Source organism: Apteryx mantelli, chromosome 1 (genome assembly GCF_036417845.1).
Source record: "Apteryx mantelli isolate bAptMan1 chromosome 1, bAptMan1.hap1, whole genome shotgun sequence".
Classification (NCBI taxonomy): domain Eukaryota; kingdom Metazoa; phylum Chordata; class Aves; order Apterygiformes; family Apterygidae; genus Apteryx; species Apteryx mantelli.
This window is the reverse complement of record NC_089978.1, coordinates 86,564,603-86,583,010: the sequence shown is the minus strand read 5'-3', so window position 1 is coordinate 86,583,010 and position 18,408 is coordinate 86,564,603. Positions and strand designations below refer to the sequence as shown.

At 39.3% G+C, this 18,408-nt stretch overlaps 1 protein-coding gene across 4 annotated transcripts in view; it reads right to left on the bottom strand.

Moving 5' to 3' along the window:
• The window catches only part of REPS2 (RALBP1 associated Eps domain containing 2), a 125,407-nt gene that overhangs the window by 34,808 nt on the left and 72,191 nt on the right, over positions 1–18,408 (bottom strand). For 3 of the 4 annotated variants that reach the window (XM_067297023.1, XM_067297011.1, XM_067297017.1), the window contains exon 14: positions 6,812–6,876. In XM_067297023.1, coding sequence (XP_067153124.1) covers positions 6,812–6,876 — 65 coding nt within the window. Of the gene's footprint in view, positions 1–5,522; positions 5,804–6,811; positions 6,877–18,408 lie in introns of those variants that run through there. The other variant, XM_067297029.1, reaches the window with a different exon arrangement.

Genomic DNA, 18,408 nt, shown 5'->3' with positions numbered 1-18,408 from the left:
GGTTTAGGAAAAAGTTAGTAAATATAAATGAATTGCTGCAATGTTTAGCCCATTTGCAAGGAAAGAACAGGACCCAGATAGAAGCATTAATAATCTGTTTCAATACTTCACTTCTACTAAACCAGATTAACATAAGATAGAAAGGGGTATGTGCATTCCACTAGAGATACAGGCATTGGATTCTTGGTTGTGGGTTGTTTGGTTTTTTTTTAAACAAATATGAAGCCAAATTCAAAAATTATTACAACATATTTTAATTATGATATCTGCCCTTCTCCCATCCTCCCAGAAACCTCTTTGGAAAGTATTTTATGGTATCCATCAACTACTCCCCAAATTCAATTCTAACTGTGCTAGTTTCCACCACTTCTTAAACCATAATTTATTTTGTCTGGCCGTTTTAGATTTAATATATAATTTTCATGACAGAGGAGGATAATCCACTTATATTAAAGTGGCAGATGGCAAAATCTTTTATGTTATAGAAGACTTCCAGTTTTATTACAGACTTCTTCAGTATCCAATACACTGATTATACAACATATGCTAATCTGCAGCCAAAACAGTAGAGCTTATTTAAAGAAAAAAAACCCCACCCTTTTCTTACACAGTGGTTGTAAACACAAGCTAAAAAAGTACTACTTTGGTTTAATATAAAAAGGTTGTCTGAAAAAATACCATCATATACACACAAATAAAAGGCTGCCATAAGCAGATTTTTTTTTTTTAATTTCTACAACAAAAAGGTTCCTTCCCATAAAGCTCCAGGTGTCCTGCCAACACTTGAAATTCCTCACACAATTTTGCAGTGTAAGAAGGTACCTCAGCTGGTACTGAGGTACTTTCTCAAAACAACCCCTCTAACAGAGATAAGCAAACCCTATCCCATCCCCTATATATCTCAAGCTTTATCCAAATGTCTGTAAAAACAGACAGAGCATATCCTGGGGACCGGCAGGTGTGGGTTGCTTTGGCCAACGGAGGGGGAAAAAATACAACACTCAAGGGAGTCTTGTCAGGATTTCCAGTTTTAACTATGACTGAACAGTACTAAAAGATGAAAATAATCATCATCCTCATATACAAAAAAACTGATCCAAAGACCATACAGAAAATGGAATATTTCTGTGGTCTTAAATAGTCCTTGGTGAACTGATCATGGAAGACAAGGGCCAGACAATCTGCAGGGGCTTTGCCTAACCATTAAGATATTCTGGTATCCAAAGTTTTTGCCCAAAGGTCTCTCTAAATGCTGAAGTGTTTTTATCCTGCTCAGGCACAGCACTGCTGCCTCTGCAGCTCTGTACTCCTGCTGTCTTCAGTGGGTGCCAAATTCTTAGGTATTGAGACAGCGTTGCTATGTTTACAGTAGTAAACTACTCTGAGAAGAGGAGCGTTAATGGGAACTGGAACTTGATTGTCTACACCATTGAATTGTTAGAATAGTTCTGGGCTTTTGGCCTGGACCAACCAGCGCTCTCAAACAATTCCCAGGCAAAGCTAGGAGTTGGCACGCGGGCCGGGACTGGCTCCCAACGCAGACCTTGCATGTGGCAGTCCTGTTCAGGAGGTGAACGCTTTTCAGCAACATGGACGTGAGCTGTTCTGCGCTTCTTGGCCTCAGGGCCAGAGATCAGTGTAGGCATGTTTAATTCACTGTTACAGACACAACCCAAGTGCATCCAATACTTAATGCCTCTTTGTGAATTCAGGAGAGCAGGGAGGCATGCTAATAGAGCCAATTTCTTGAACTGGGTCACACTTCTCACTTGCAATTTTTAATGATGAGTGGTCACAAAGCTTCAAAGAATTAGGAAGTATCAAATAACATTGTGAGAGCTGAACATTCAATATGTTAAAAATAATATTATTTTAGCTTTCAAACAAAACCAGGTGCCTATAGCTGGGAAGTGTGACCCGCTCATCATCCCTCACAACACTTTGAGACCTTAGCACAACAGTTTCCATGATTTCATCAAATCAGTAATTTCTAACACTAATGATGGTCACTAAACTGTCAGTCTAACTGTGAGTTCATATAATAAAATGAGATTTTAATCTTTAGAACTGCAATGCACTCAAGATACTTCAATTTGATAAAGTCAGCAAATGCCTATCTACTCCATTTCACTTGAAGACTGTGCCTCAATATGTAACTTTTTCAGCGCCTGTCAAAACTGCCAACATGGAACCAAGGGGAAAACTAGGTTCCAAGGTTCTCTAGAAATAAACTCCAGCACAAATCAGTGTTAACTTACAAAACCAACAGTCTTAAAATTTAGACTCTGGGAGAAGAGACTAGGAATGATATTTTTTTCATCCAAGATATGCAGAGTTTTCTTCCAGTCCCACTGTTTTCCAATCCCCTTATATAGCACAGGCAGGATTGAAGATGTATCATCATTACTGGACAGGAAGGTACAGAAATAGAATCATTTAAACAAAGGAAGGTTGATCTAATTGTGGAATGCTGCAGATAGCTGACGTTGGATAAAATCCTGAAGAGTTATATTTGCTCTTCAGTGTTCATCCATAATTCCTATTAACATAAATATGCTACTCAGTCTCCCATAGTAAGCAGCTGTGGTAAACGGCTTCTGTAGGCTTAAAAGCCAACAGCAATAAAGTACTATTTTGGTTTCCATAAAAAAAAAAAAACAACAGAGGCTTGAGATGTGCATACACATGTTCAGTTCCAGTTCAGCTTCAATGGAATGTCATTCATGTGCATCCAAAGTTAATTTCTGCTTGAAATTTGTGTCACTGAAAGTCAGCTATGTACACTGTTGTCTTCCTATGATGATTCCTACTGTCCATAAGTTACATAGATTTTCCATGTAACCCTGGGGCAGCACAAAGTTTTGGAGCCACAGTGATTTCATTTCTCCTTGATGACTTACATTTACCATTTAAGTTAGGAACACAGGACCAGAAAAAAATGACTTGGGACACCGAATCCAGTTCTCTACAAGCCCAGACAATACACAGCAGATATTTCAAAGAGCTACAAATTGTCTGTCCTGTCTGACATTACTCACAGGGCCAAACAAACTAATGACTTGTGGCCTTTTGTTTTTCTTGAAGAAGAAAAAGCTGCAACTATAGCATGCCACATGAAGCGAGGAAGAGAGGTGAGGGCATTGCCAGTGTCCTAAGTCTGTGCAATAACTTGGAGCACATTACATACTTAAGGTCAGAAGGAGAAGGAAAACACATACTAATTATTCTTAAATACAAGTAGGTACTGCAGACTTGCTAAGTGTGACACGTGCCAGTGGGGACTCATTGCCAAAGTCATACACAGACATATGTTATTTTGAAGTATTTTCTTTTTACTACTGTATATATTATCCAAAACAAAACTCTAGTCTGTGTATCAGCCTTTTTCCATACAAAGTCTTTCCAAGTGCCTTTCATAGAATTTAGGCAAAACTGAACTGCCTTTAAGAGAAAAGCAGTAAGAATTGAGGATTTTAACAAAGCATGTCATTCTGCATTTCACATCTTATTGGAAACATCAATTCAAAATGGCTTGCAGAGCAGTGATATGGGATGTAATTTGGATAAAAGATGCTAAATTGGAGATAATGGTCTATCATGGTACCTCTCCATATTATGTCAACTTGCCTTTTGTCCATCTTTATTTATAGTCATCACAGGGACCTGCATTAGAAAAACATCTGGTGAAAACTTAGAGAAACTAGGGTGCAGTCTGTAGACTGATGCAGATGGAAGTTGATACAATGCTGATTTTGGCAATGGAGAAAAAACCTGAGGACATGGAGTTACCATGGTTCTTTAGAGACGATCATGAAGAAAATAGTGCACAATTAATCCATTAACCTTAAAATCTGGTGTAGAGATTAAGAACAGATGCATCCACACCTGTAAATATGTCTATCTCCCAACAGTGTAAAATGGCATGGGCTGGCAGCAGGAACTCAGACCGGAGAAGTCAGCCCAGCTGCTATTTCCCTATGAACTGCATAAGTCATCACAAGATCCCAAGAACTGAGCCTGTCAAAATAAGTCTGTGTATCCAGTGAGTTATGACTGAGGTTAAGTTACACAATAAAAATGGAGTGCTCCATGGTCAAAACAGAAGCAGACCTGGAGTTCAGGCCACAGCTATATTAGCTCTGTGTTTTACTTCATGCTACACTTACCCAGTGATCCAGCCCTTCTCCCCCATTATTCACCTAACCGCATTATGGAGGCAGATTTGGATGTGGATATAATTTAGTAAGTTTGTGATACAATTAGAGACTTTGGCACACTATGAATAACCAGCGTTTCAGTAACTTGTTGAGCTTGATTACCTTGGAGGGTTTGACAGGAAAAATAATGTTTTCTTAAGGTTGAAACAAACGTTACTAAAAACAACAGCAACCAAGGACTAAAGTAAAGATGCCATTTCTATATTCCTATTGATTAAGCTCACAGAAGGACTTCTGCTTTATTGAAATGTAATACCTATCCCTTGGTACTTCTATGCACTTTGGTCTTTATGTCCAATGAGCCCTTTAATTTCACACTAAAGAGCCCACTGGTCTAAGCTGCTTCTCAGCCATCCACAGAAAACTGTACTCTTCAGAAGAAATTGTTTCCCTTTCCTCCTCCATCAACTGATTTTCAAAGCAGAGCCAAAATAATCACACCACAAGCATACTTACATGGTGCACAGCCACCTGAAATATGTGGGGCTCACTTCATTTCCAGGCTACATTTGTCATTCACAGTACTTAACTGCAGGCATATAGTAAATGTTAAGGTAATAAAAGGGATTTTCAACAACACTGTTGAAAATAAGTTAAAACAGAAATTTAAGAAGAGCTTGGTAAGACCTGAAACAGGAAAAAGCTGAATGTGTCATTTCAGCATCATGGCTTTTCTTCAGTTCTTGATCCTGTCTCTGTTTTGAAAGCAGATCCCTCTCTCCAATTCCTTCATGCTCTTTAAATCAAGGGCCCCATTGGACTAATGTAATCCATATGCTTACTACTCCTTACATGCCATTTGTAAGGTCAGCTAAGCTGAATTATGGCCCCATCACACATACATCCCTATTGCTGGTTACCTTTATCACAGAAAGACACATTTGAAGACAAAAGAAACAGAATGTGACAAAAGTGAAGTTTAAATGGTTTCAATAAATGTTTTATATACATTTTTGTTAGAAGTCTGGACAACAATATTTTGAGAGATATTTGATTAAATATCTTTAAAAATCATCAGAAATAAATTGAATAAATGTAAGTAATACACGTAAGCAAACCATCAGCTATATATTCAATACTGCCTAGACACAGAAGCCATTCCTTTTTTCAGAAAACAAACTTTAATATTGGAGAGGAGTGGATCAAGAATTTCACACAAGAATCTTGTGTTTATAATTTTAGAAAGGTCCTGTACTCTACATGGCACAGTGTAGGATAAACAGTTGGTTCAGTATTTGTGATGGGGTAAGGAAGCTGCTGGACATGAACATATAAATTAAAATCTCTCCTCACTGTCCTGGTGAAGAAATGAAAATCTATCATATGACAAGAAAATAAACAATTTGCAAAATCTTGCTTGAAAACAATGTTCTTATCCCTAAGAATGGGGATTTGTCATATTTATTGTTTCTCTAGAAGGCAGTAACAGGGCTTGCAATACATGGAGACAGAGCGGCTGTGACAGCTGCTACAAATTACAGCAGAGGCAGAAGGGCTGATGCAGGTTTTGTCAGTAGCAGGCAGAGCAGATGGGAGGCAGGAAGCAGCGGCACAGGCTCAGAGGAAGGCCACAGGGAAATGCTGCTCTTTTGAGAACATTAGACAAAGCAAAAATTGGATGGGTGCACTAAGCAGCAAGGCGAATGCCATCCTGACTCAAGGGAAGCATACACTTTCAAATCAGAATGCTCTACAGTCCTCAAGGCAAAAAGCTAGCTACACTTAGACACATATAAGGAGGGTTGGAGGTAAAAAGAGAACAATTCAATTTTTTTTTTTTGTGCAGCTGTGGGCAGCAACAAGCCTTTTAATAATTCTATCATAAGCACTGGGCAACAAGAGATGTTAACATTAGACTCTTAGAGCAGATCCAAAACTCAAGTGATGACTGCTTCTGGCCCAGTAAAGGTGCCTCACCAAGTTTGTGTGTGTAATGGGCTGTTAGTTTTCCTGTGGACTTGTTCTCCATTTTACATTTCACCCTAAGAGTAATATATACAGTGTACTGCTGCCTAAGACTTAACAGAGCCAACAGCATAAAAAGAAGATGACATTGATTCTCCATTGTTTCCTAAAATATGGAGAAGTATCTGCATGCAGATATCTATGATTATGTCTGTTTTCATTGTGCTATGGTGGTATGATGCTCTAAAAAAAAGTGTGCCACTAATGGCTTGAAACTTAATAACACAACTGACATGGAATTCACTTCATTTCAGCATGACTTTTTACACCCATGGGTGAAATAAACTCTAACATGCTGTGGCTCCCTTAACAGATGCCCTCTGAACATTTGAAGCTTGAGAAACAAAAAGCTGGTATTAAGCCATGCCTTCCAGGCATCAAACTCTATTAGCAGACTAGCCTTAGTAGCCTTTAATTTATAGTTTTTAGTCAGTAATTTGACATTGCAACACACTGGCTAGACAGACCAACGGAAAAGGATAATGTATGGAACTGCCGAGCAAACTGCACATGCACATTAACTTGGAAATGAGAACAGCTAAGATGTCCAAGCTAACTTTTTTTAACCACCACAACAGTAATATAAATATGGAGTAATACACAGCAAAGTGCTAAAACTTTGTACATACCTGAGTTACAGAAGGTCGAGGGGGCAATGCAGGTGGTGGTGGGGGCAGCCAGCCAGACCTCATGGCTAAACAGTGAGAGAGGAAAAAAAAAAAAAAAAAAAACATTTTCACTCACTCACAAATATAATCAGAAATAATTTCCCTGACAATTCCTAAGAGACAGTATTCAACATTTTAAAAAGAAACAAAACTTCATATTGAGCAAATCTTGTTTGAAATAGCTTCCTCCAGTGCTTACCATTCTATAAAAAGAGCAGTGATTTAATTGCTATAAAAAAATCCACATTATCAAAAAAAGCAAAGATGGAAGCCAGTCAGCCACAGAGCTGTAGCTAAAGTAATCTAATTCTAGTTAAAGAGCCCCAGAAACAGGGTTTACTTATCCTTGAGACTTTGTTCTTTGTCATTAACATTATAGTCTTTTTTAAAAGTGATGCTTCAATATCTAATGTAGACATCAGAGCTCACTGCAGATAAAACACACTACATGACGGGGGGTGTCCTGAAAAGAAAACTTCTGCCATGGAATTAGAAAGACACAAGCCTAAATGAACCAAAAAGAAATCAGTTTGCTTTAGCTTTGTTTTGTATATTTGAGTGTTATTACTCATTGGGGATATTCTGGGGGGAGGAGGAGAAATAAGGGGAGAAAGACAATCCCTAATGGCCAGTTTAGGCCCCTTCAACATAATATAATCCAGACTTCCAGTTTGAGCCAGCACAAATGTAGGGTAACAACCACATGGGTTTCAGGTATTTTAAGGAAACCGAGAAACAGAGTGGCTGGACCTCTTACAGGACAAAACTACAAGACAGATGAAGTCTTCCAACAGCAGCTACAAAGAGGAGGATGAGGCTAACACCCAGATATCAAATGGGACTGACAGGAGCCTTTGGTGGGTTACCCTTCCCAAGGCCCCTGTTGCATTGTGTGCCCACCGCACTTGCACTCGGAAAGACACAAGACAGTCCCATCTTACACTGATGATTATTTGTAAAGGAAAAAATGCAATATTAAATTTAGAAATGCCTTTTACCACAATAATGCTACGAAAGTAATTACATTTATACACTTTTTATTTCCATCCATATTTTAAAAAGCCACAAAGACTGCTATGAGCTTAGTCACAGCTTAGCCATTTACATATTTTACACACCAAGACCAAAAATGTCCATATGGTTGGGAAAAAAAAAGATAAAAGATATTAAACATTACGGATAGCAGTGACATCAGAGTAAAAATGTGTGGGTGGAAATATTGAGAACAGTTGTACTGGCTATATACAGCTCCAAAGAGGCTTATAATACATTGTTGTTGTTGGCTTTTTTTGTTTGTTTTTTACATTGTGTATCACCACCTCTTCAATCAAAATGAAGCCTAAATTTACTGTTCACAGTGCCAAAGAGGGAGGTAGAACAATTAAAATCCAACTTAGGTTAAACAAGGGAGCCACTATCATACCTACAGGTGTAAGAGAGATTCCAAAAAAGCACAGATCAAGTGATTAGGAAGCTTTCTCCTGTGTTTAATCAGTTCTGTTTATAAAGCTGTTCTCCAGCTCTTATTTAGAAATGGACAGCTGAATAAAAAAACCTTACTTTCCTCTAGTCTGAACTTCAGATTATTATTTCATTTATCTGAGCACTGGCAGGGGCTTTGGCAATTACATCTAATAACAATATTTGAAAACACAATCTAACTCAAACACAAGAGCTCTGTAGGTCAATCAGCTGCATACCTTAATAGCGGGCAAGTACACATGCTCAAAGTGATAAGTTTATCTTCAGGAAACCTTGAAGGAGCTGTGCTTCAAAGCTCAGTGGAAACATCTGCATGCATTTTACCTGCCCCTCACCACCAGTTATTATGCCTATGCTATCATCTGTACTCCTCCATGCAGCTCAAATGTCATGGCTAAGGTGGGTAACGTGAATCATGTAAACTTCTCAATGTGCCCTGGCAGCTGAAACACAAAGCTACAGAGTACACTACTGTAACGAGCAGGAGGGTGGGAAAGGCAAATCCCTGGGAACAGACAGGCCAAGGGCATGCAGGCACCCATGGTCAGGCGCCAGAGGCACTGCAGGCAAGGCACTAGGTTGGGCTGCTCCTTTGGCCTTCTCAATGTACGTAGCCCTCCTCCAGCACCTACGATTTTTGTGTTTGGTGGCTTAAACTCTGGCAGGCCCCTGAGATGCATTGCTGCAACAGATTTGTCCATTAAGAATTGGCTTAAACTTCAGTGTTGCTCCAGAGAATACAGCACCTACTATCCTGCTCCCCAATTGTTCAAATTCAGCACTATACCTAGAAAAGTTACAGGATAGTCTTTACTCCAAAAGGCACTGGTCTTGCTGCAAAAACATGTCCTGAGGTTGTTCCCATGCCCTGCAGTGTGAAGCCCTGCAGGACTCCTGGAGTTTGTCCCACAAAATTCAGAAGGGAAAAGGAACTGTTCCGTAAAATGGTCAAGTAAAAATTGCTTCTTCAGCTTTCAAAATATGGCATAAATGAATTTAGCATTAAAGAAGTCGGATGCTTACACCATGTGCATTTGACCCAGTTTCCTCTTTTTTAATACTGCAAATTCTAACTTAAGCTACTCATGAAATATTCATAAAATTCTTGCTGTTGCAGAACATCTTTGGCCTGTTGTTAGAAGGAAATCATGCTTACGCTAGCACAATTGCTAGACAAGATTCAGAGTCAGTAGACTTTTGAGGACTAAGAACAACTTATTATTAAAAAAGAACTTTTTTTTCTCCAAAGCACCAATGGGGAAAAAAAAAAGTTAATGACACAAGTTATATGCTTCAGCCTTTTCCAGTGTCACTACCCCAAGAGAGGGCAATACTAACTGATACTCATAGACTTTTATGCGTATCAGCAGATGACTTGTAATATCAGGCTATTCCAGAATGTTTGCCTTCTTGGGATACCGTCCTACACAGTTCAATTCTTCCTGTTAAAGATCGTATCATTACATTAGCTTTGAAAGCAAACACAAATACAGGTGGAGGTCTATTTCCAAAATGAAAAACAAGTATCATGGGATGGAGCATCAAAAAGATAAATGTCGTATTTTCAGGCATGCACAACCCATAGCTTGAATAAGCTCTTTGAAAAGACATTTTCATAACCTGCACAAAAGCAGAGGGAAAAGGTGCGGGTGGGAGGGATCAGGGACAGAAGGACCATGGGATAAGATGGAATAAACTTCTCTTCATTTAATTATCCACGTTTGGTTTGTCGCTGTTCTATTTATTACCCTACAAGTCATACTATGACAATGCGGTAATCCTTCCCTGTAGCTGCTCTGAAAATACCAGTTCTCCCCCGCCCTCCAGCAGTTGTGCTCCCTTGACAGCTCCACTGGGGATGATGAGATCAAAAACGTCCCAAAGGTGCAAGTCAGGGATTCACAAGCCCCACCAGTCTTCTGTCCCATTCCACCATGTTTTTGAAAAGCCTCCTTACATTAGACATAATGAGCAATCCCAGAAAAACACAGAACTGTGCTGGGGGAGCACACCACTTGGGGGTGTACAGAGCAAGCTGTACCCACACTGGTTTTCCTCACTGAAAACAGACTGCAAGATTGGGCCTTCGCTGTTTGAGTGCTCACATATTTTGCCTTGTTACTGTGCAGCTTGGTGGCATTCATACTAGAGTGAGCAACGTACATCAAATCTCAAAGATAGTGTTGTGGAAGGAGCTTACAGGTACCAACAAAATAGGTTTAAGTACATCCAGGATCCGTATCACATGTATTACTGTAAATGATAGCATTTTCATGCACTAGTTACTCCCACAGAGAATGCGATAAGGCTTTCAGTACAAAAATCATGGCTCTTTACTTAGCGTGTTTACACTTTATGCTGGACTATCAGGATGGCAAGCTTCCAGGATCATTTTTCTGCCCTGTTTTGGTAATCACAAAGGCCTATTAACACTAACAGGACAGCAAACTAGATTAAAAACAACAACAACAACAACAACCAATAACAACAGGCTTTACAATCTGGAGTTGGATTAACATTTAATAACAAACATCATGATTTAATTCTACATTCTGAGAACAGACTATTCCATCCTACCTAGCAAAGTTGCTGTGCTTCTAGCTTCCCTAGTAGAAAACACACCCACTGAAAGCAACTAAGGATCGTAAGTCCTCCACACTTTCATTAGTCATGGTAGTGGAAGAGACCAATTATGGCGACCATCCAAGAGAAGCTCCATTATTTGACTTATTTGGTCTAGGAAGGGGGTCCAAAGAAAATACAAAAATCAGAGTCCTGTCTAAACCACAGAAAGTACGCCTTCAGCTCACTGGGCATTGCAACAGGGAAGGATGCCAAGACTAGGCTGGAATAAGTTTGGGCCCTCAGGATACTTTAGATCAACCTGTAAGTCCAATATGCTGCACCTCTTCAACTAAATGACAGCGACTTCCTCTTCTTTCTTACTATTGAAAAAAAAGTGCCACAATACACTCAACTGCAGGATGCATGCTATCTTTTTAAATTAATTAATATTGGATCAGCAGCATATATTTCCTGAAACTCTCCCATGTCAGGTATTTATTTCATTTCAGTTATTTGCAGCTTTCCTTTTTGGTTTTACATGTCTACCTTTTACCTTGGATATCACTTCAGACAAGTTAATGCTGTTTGGATGAAAAAATGTGCTATTTTTCTCATCTGAAATAGAACGTACACATAAGGAGTGTCCTAAAAGAAGGGTGATTTTCCTGGGTCATAAGCCATTTCACACCCTTCTGGCCAAAGTGGCACCAATTACTGCCTGCCAAAGGAGGCTGATCTCGTCTGATGTTAAAACCCTGAACTGGCCCTTACAGCTGGTTGGAAGCTGAGGGTCTCACCACTGCAAACCTTCCAGCCCATGATCAAAAGGGCACTCAGTTTGGCAGTTTCTCTCAATTTGGCTGCCATTCACAGAGGGAGGAAGACTCCTGTGTTTGTCAGATCACACTGTGGGTGCAGTCCTACAGCAACCAGAGTCAATATAAATCCAGGCTGCCATGGATTTACAGGATCTAAATCCAGGTTTTCATTTCTGTTTCCAGTCCCCTTCTGCAATTGAGTGGAGCCCATTCAAGGACTGAAGTTGGCAGAAAACAGTGATAGAGTTCCTCTGGTAGGGTTTGGCTGCTAATTTTTGGTAGGGCTCTTTTTCAGGTGGATGCTGGGGGCCAGCCCACAGCACAACTACTATTGCTGAGACACGGGAGAGGAGAGAATGGCTGCATCACAGATTTAGATCAGTTTATGCTGTCTCAGAGTGATCTGCTCCCAAATCAGGTTTAATAGAACAACAACCAATTAATTTTAATCTATCAGAAAGCAAAGGATTTGCAATACTGGAAACAGTTCCAAAAAGATAAGCCAACAAAATGAATTATTAATATTATACTTAACAAGTAAGGGTTCTCACCAGCTGCTTCAGCGCCTTAGGTATTTTGGGAAGCCAGCATCTTCGCCCTTCCTCTCTGAGGCTAGTTTGGAGAGTTATTTTTCCTGCTTCTGTTGCCAAAAAGCAGACCACAGAAGAAAGTTCTGTGTATTTTCACAGAGAGTTGTCTCTCTAAACTGGAAATCCAGTTCTTGTTTACCTCTGCCTTATAAAACTTTCCTTCCTGTTCACTGAAATTGGCATACTCAGATATCATATCATACTGATACCCTCACCGCAACCCTTCATTAATGTGCATTCCTGACTACAGCTTTAGTAAGGTGATTGTGCAATAATTGTTTTTCGAGAGATCTGATTTATTAATTCTCACTAACATGCCTTCCGTAAGTCACAAAAAAAAAAAAAAAAAAAACCTAAAAAACTTAAACCTGTAGCCAGGAATGTAAATTTAATGAAGGATTCTGGTTAGGTGATTGTGAAATACCTGGTTTTCCAGGGTCTGTTTTCTCACTAATTCTCACTAATACATCTTCAGAAGGTAGTAACAAGATAAAAAAGATCTTAAGACTCCTAATACTGATTTTGTTACAAGATTTGTAGAAAGTTCAGGGGTGGCACTGGCAATATCAGAATTGGAGACAGCATGCAGGTTGAGTAATATTCCTTCTCACAGTTAGTTTTGGTAAACTGCTCAGCAATAAAGCTGCACACATCCTAGTGACTGATACTCATATCTACTGTCACAGACACACTCTTGCTACAGATACGTTTCATGTGCTAATCATAGGGAACAACATTTGTACCTCAGTTGCAAGAAAAATTATCTATACTTTTCGAGTAATTAGGAAGAGATATAGCCAGCCATGAAACACTACTAATACTTCTGCAGCATGAACTCCCAGGTGTATAACTTCATTTAGGACACAAATGCTTTCTTACATATTTGATGGGACACTTCCAAATCAAACAAGCAAAATACCATTCAGTTGAATGTTTGTATGATGTCTTGTTTTTTCAGTGCCCTATGCAACTTAGCATGCTTTTACTGTAAAATAGATTTTTCTAATTTCTGTTTTCTGTTGTGTGTTACATATCCATGACTTCTGTATTGTTAGTTTCCTACCCCTCATTTTCTTAAACCATTTCATTTTCTAGTTATTGTTTTCTCTACTCTTTCATTTTCTGTGTTTCTATTTGGGGATTGTTTCTCCCTCTTTTTTTTTTTTCCTCCTTTCCCTGAAATGAAAGCTATTCATGGTTTTGTTCTATCTTATTTTACATTTAGCTTCATTCTCTACCCACAGGGAGGCATAGTCCCTCCACCTATCTCTGGCAGATCTGTGTTGCTGGGGTTTCTCTCGCTGCTGAGGACCCGCAGAATTTGCCGGTGAGAATGCTGGAGGCTCCCAGCGAGGCCGCAGCTGCACTTGCTGGCTGCGACTATTTTCAGTATAGATCAATTCAGAAGGTGCACATGAGAGCAGGGAAGAGCAATGAGCTACCACCATCCCTCCAGTCCTACCAGTGGGTCAGGCTTGTCTTTTTGAGGATATCTACATCTGCAGAGTCTTCCCCACAAGAAGGCAACTTGCATCTCCTCCACACCAGAAAGAGAAGACCCTTCATCGGAAAACTTCTGACTTGGACTGTAGGCTGTTCTACAATGGACTAACATTTTTCATGGAATATAGTAAGCCAAGTGGGACCCATGAAAGTAGGTCAGCCAAGGTCAGTCAGGCTGGTAGGGCCAGCCAAGAACTTTTTAGCTTAACAACTTACAACAGAAAAACACTTTTTTTGAATTAAAATTTCATGAAAGTATTTCCCATTTTTAACAACTTGTAATAGAATGGAAACAGATTATAAACCATTCCTTAGAAAAGAAAAAAAAAAAAGAAAAATCATTTAAGAAAAATTCCATTTACACATATTGTCAATAAACAGTTGCATTTAAAAAGCTGCTAATGTTTACCCCAATCTGCACACAAGTACTCTCTGTGCTCAGCATACAGAGATATAAACATTTAAAAGTCTAAAAATGCAGAAATAAGCTACCCACTCAGATTCCTATCTTTTAACCACCATTCATCCATTTACATCCTCACCATTTTCTTCAACCCATTCAACCTTAATTTTGCCCTTGTCCAGTTGGGCAAAGAAATTAGTTACATGGCTGTAAATACATATATCCTTTATAAAACATTCTGAAAGGCTGAAGGGCACAGAACTCTTCCATTCAAATCAGAGAGGAGACATTCATATTTTATTCAGAATAAGCTCAGCTCAGTGATCACATAGATTTTGAGGGGGAACAGGACTGGAGGGAAACTGCAGCTCCACTTACAGGTCAGGAACTGGTTGTGCTAGGAGCTATAAAATCCCAAAACAAAAAAGTTATTCTCTGCTTAAAAAAATTTTTAGCAACATTTCTGTTACAAAAGCTTCACAGTATTTTCACTGCAGTGGTATAGTGCTGAAGAAAAGTAGTATGAATGGCAGTTTAATTATGTGTTCTGTCTGCTTTGGTTTATCTGTAAAAGATACTTTTTGATTTTAATTGCTGTTACAAACCATGACAACCAGAGATGTTAACTTGACTCTGCACTAGAACTCTTGTATACTGTGCAAAAAAAATTTAGCGAAATTGAATGTTTTACAGCTGGTACTTGACACTGTTGTTCTTCTAAAATAAAGGTCCTCCAGAATTATCACCTTCCTAATTTAATCTTCTGGTCTGATTAACAAACACAACACAGTAATATGCAAGATAGCACAGTACTGCAGCATAGACAAAATGCCGCCCTGTTATCCATGAAAGTAGCTGGATTTTACCAAATAGAAGACCAAATAGGAAATGAGAGGAAGAGGCCAGGCAGATTAAATCATAATTAATTTAATTAAACAATTAAATTCAACTTAAAGAAGGACATTACTATTCCAGATTCCTCCTGTCACTTGAACATTTAATCAAAAAGTTAATTGGGAAATCTCTATTTATGGCAATGCAAACAACACAATCCACTGCATAAAACTAGTACTTAAAAAGATTGACTTAGTTACTAAGAACTGCAGATAGCTAACCTCAATACATACAGCTATTTCCTAGAAAATACAAATAAACATAAAAAAATATAGACGATAATGCAGTAACTATATTAATCTAAGTTAACTTTGGCAGGTTTTTTAGTATCCATTTCCATGTGGTCAAAACAGAAGGTCACCTTTGAGAAGCATTCACTCACTGAGCTAGAAATATGATGCAGTTGAAAGCAGATTGCAGTATTAGGGCAACTATTTGTTCAGCTTCTCTGTATGGTGGTTTTTGAGCTCAAAGTCTGCCTCATCCAGGAGTCACAACAATGGAAACTGATGGTGGACTGTGGGATTACAAAAAGGATGGGAAGCTGGTAGGACATGGAAAAAGAGATATTGAGAACCAGCGGAGAGGACTGGCTTGTATCAAAATGTTTATCACAATGGAGCAGCAATCATTTTACGTCTCTGAGTCTTCTTCCACACAATTACAGAACTGTTTATTGGATACACAGGTTAAAAAGGGTCAGAAAAGCATAAAATTTGGCTGCATTTGGACAAATACGACAAACCAAAGACATCTTAATATGCTTTCACTATTCAGAAATCTCCAGACTTAGCAAATACAGCCCACCAAGCCTGTATGTTCAAGAAAAGGCTGTGCTAATTTTACAGCTTGATGAAATATCAAAAAGAATCCAAGAATCGTGCACTTCAAAGACATTAAAGGAGGAAGAAACATGATATTCAGCACCAGTCTTCCTCTAGCACTAATGAAAATGAAAGGGTGCAGGAAGAAGCTTCTACTGACTGAGTCTTACGCTAAAAATATCATTTTAAGCTATATGGGAAATGTATATATTAAGGAATACAGAAATGACGTGGGGACACATCTAGACCACTTACGAGAACGTGGAGGCCTACCAATAAATCTGTGCCCTTACTTCTTTTCTGTGAACAGAAAAGCAGAGGAGACACCTTCTTGCTTGGCAGCCGTAACTAACACAACAGAGATAAGTAGAGGCTACAGGGCTGACTGTAATTAGAAAATCATCATCCATAACAGAAAACACTGCACTTCTGATAAAACGCTGGTGTGTTTCTCCCTTACGAAGTAAAGATGGTACTTAATACCTCACATTTTGAAAGAGAGAAAAAAATAAAAATATTAGCCTCAAGTTACTGGCTTGTATGGCTGAAACCAACATCCCCAAAGGAATGAATCCAAGTTACACTGAGTATTTGCTTACATACTCATGTATGAAATGGTGCCTGTTTTCCACATATCCTTTACTGCAGGAATAGCCTCAGCAGGACATGAATTTCAAAAGCAAATGAGCGCTTTAAACTTCCAGTCAAAAAATCATTTGTAAACAGTTATGTGGATGCTTTGACGAATTATACACAGACAGTCAATCTGCTTCTATATCATCATGAAACTATGCTGTTCATGACAGCTACGTTGTTTCATCAAAGCAAATTCTCTTTTCAAAACAAGTATCTTTTGTTCTACAGAACTGTAAATCAAAAGAAGTCGTGCAATTCAGAAATGAAATTAAGTAGGAAATAAAATGTATTCTACTCTCTCTATATTTAATTATATTTCAGAAGCATATGTATCAGTCTAACAAGACCTGGACTGTTGTTACTGACTATAAACAGATAATCGCTCAGAACATCACTCAGAAGTAAATACTTCAGTAGTTTTCATGGGCAGAAAATGTTATTGAACAAAATGCCTGAAGACAGTGAATGCTTTTTTTTTTTGTTTTGTTTTAATTCTTAAAGCTTGGAGAAGTGTACAGAAAAGTCTCTATCCCTGGCAGGGCTGTATTTTTCTCAGTAAAGGTACTCTCACTTACATATATCCATGCCCAGAGAAAGAATATGGAGGATTCCCACACTTTCACAAAGGCACAAGTAAGAGAACACACCTTACTCATTTCTTCAGCTCCAAAAAGTGGCTTCTTCATGTCATTGCTGGAGCTCAGGTAACAACGTCAGAGAGTTTTGAAAATAGGAGGGCTGCCCTAGCTGATCATGCACTGCTCTACTCTGTCCTTGCCCTGCAACCGCACCCTTCTGCTCCAAACCCAGCTCAATTTTTTGTTCACAGAAACTAAAGTTGCATTCATGGCAGGAGACAGCAAAACAGGTTCTGCCAACCAATCCCAATACGTACAGCCTCCCCTTCCCACCAGCTCAGACACCTCTCCGTGCAGGACACGTCTCCCACACCTTCCCAGCCCCAGGTTACTGGGGCCACCTGTGGGACTTGCTGCTCCCTCACGGGCCAGCTCAGAAGGCTGAGACTCCTCCCAGTCCCAGGGACAGAGTCACCCCGAGATGGACCCCAGCTTATTGCTGCCATAAAGCGCAGATGGGGAGGCAGCGGTGGCTGGGAGCCATGGCTGCACACCTCCTGCCCGGCAGGCAGACCCCCAAGGCGGGCAGCACTGGGCTCCAAGCAGTGGGCAATTTTGGCCACCCTCAATAAACCAGACTCTGGGGCAGATGGAAGAAGCCACAAGTAGCCCTAGTGAGCAGGTAATTTTGTGGAAAACTGTCAAAATTAGTAAATCCTTTGTGAACGGGGAGGAAAGGCTTTGCAGGCCACAGGCTCATAGGCCTTACTTTGGAAACTCTTAGCTTGTATCTAATTAGACAGTGGGCTACAGAAGATATAAATATGTAAATCAGTTCATGTATGTATTTAAAGTCACATTTTCGTTTGTACTTCAAACCTGCTATTGTCTTTCCAGGAATGCATAAAACCCAGCCAAATTTTTTTAATATGTACATAGGCCAAATGCCAGAGGTTATATATTCAACAAAAAGAAATACATAGAGAATCTAGCTGTACTAAATTTCTGTCAGATGGTAACCCAAAGACTACATAGGATGGACTGGTATGCAATGATTTTCCTCCAGTTAAATTCACTAACACTCTTAAACACTGATATTGTGGTAAAAACTCTTCTGGGGCTAATGGGGTTTTGAAAATACTTTGCATGAAGACAGGGGAACTTCCACTGCAGCAACTTGCTTGTGCAATGCTTGAGAAAACATGCAGCCTTCATAACTATGCAAAAAGCACAAGCATCCATGAGCAGTTTCAGGAGAAGAAAAA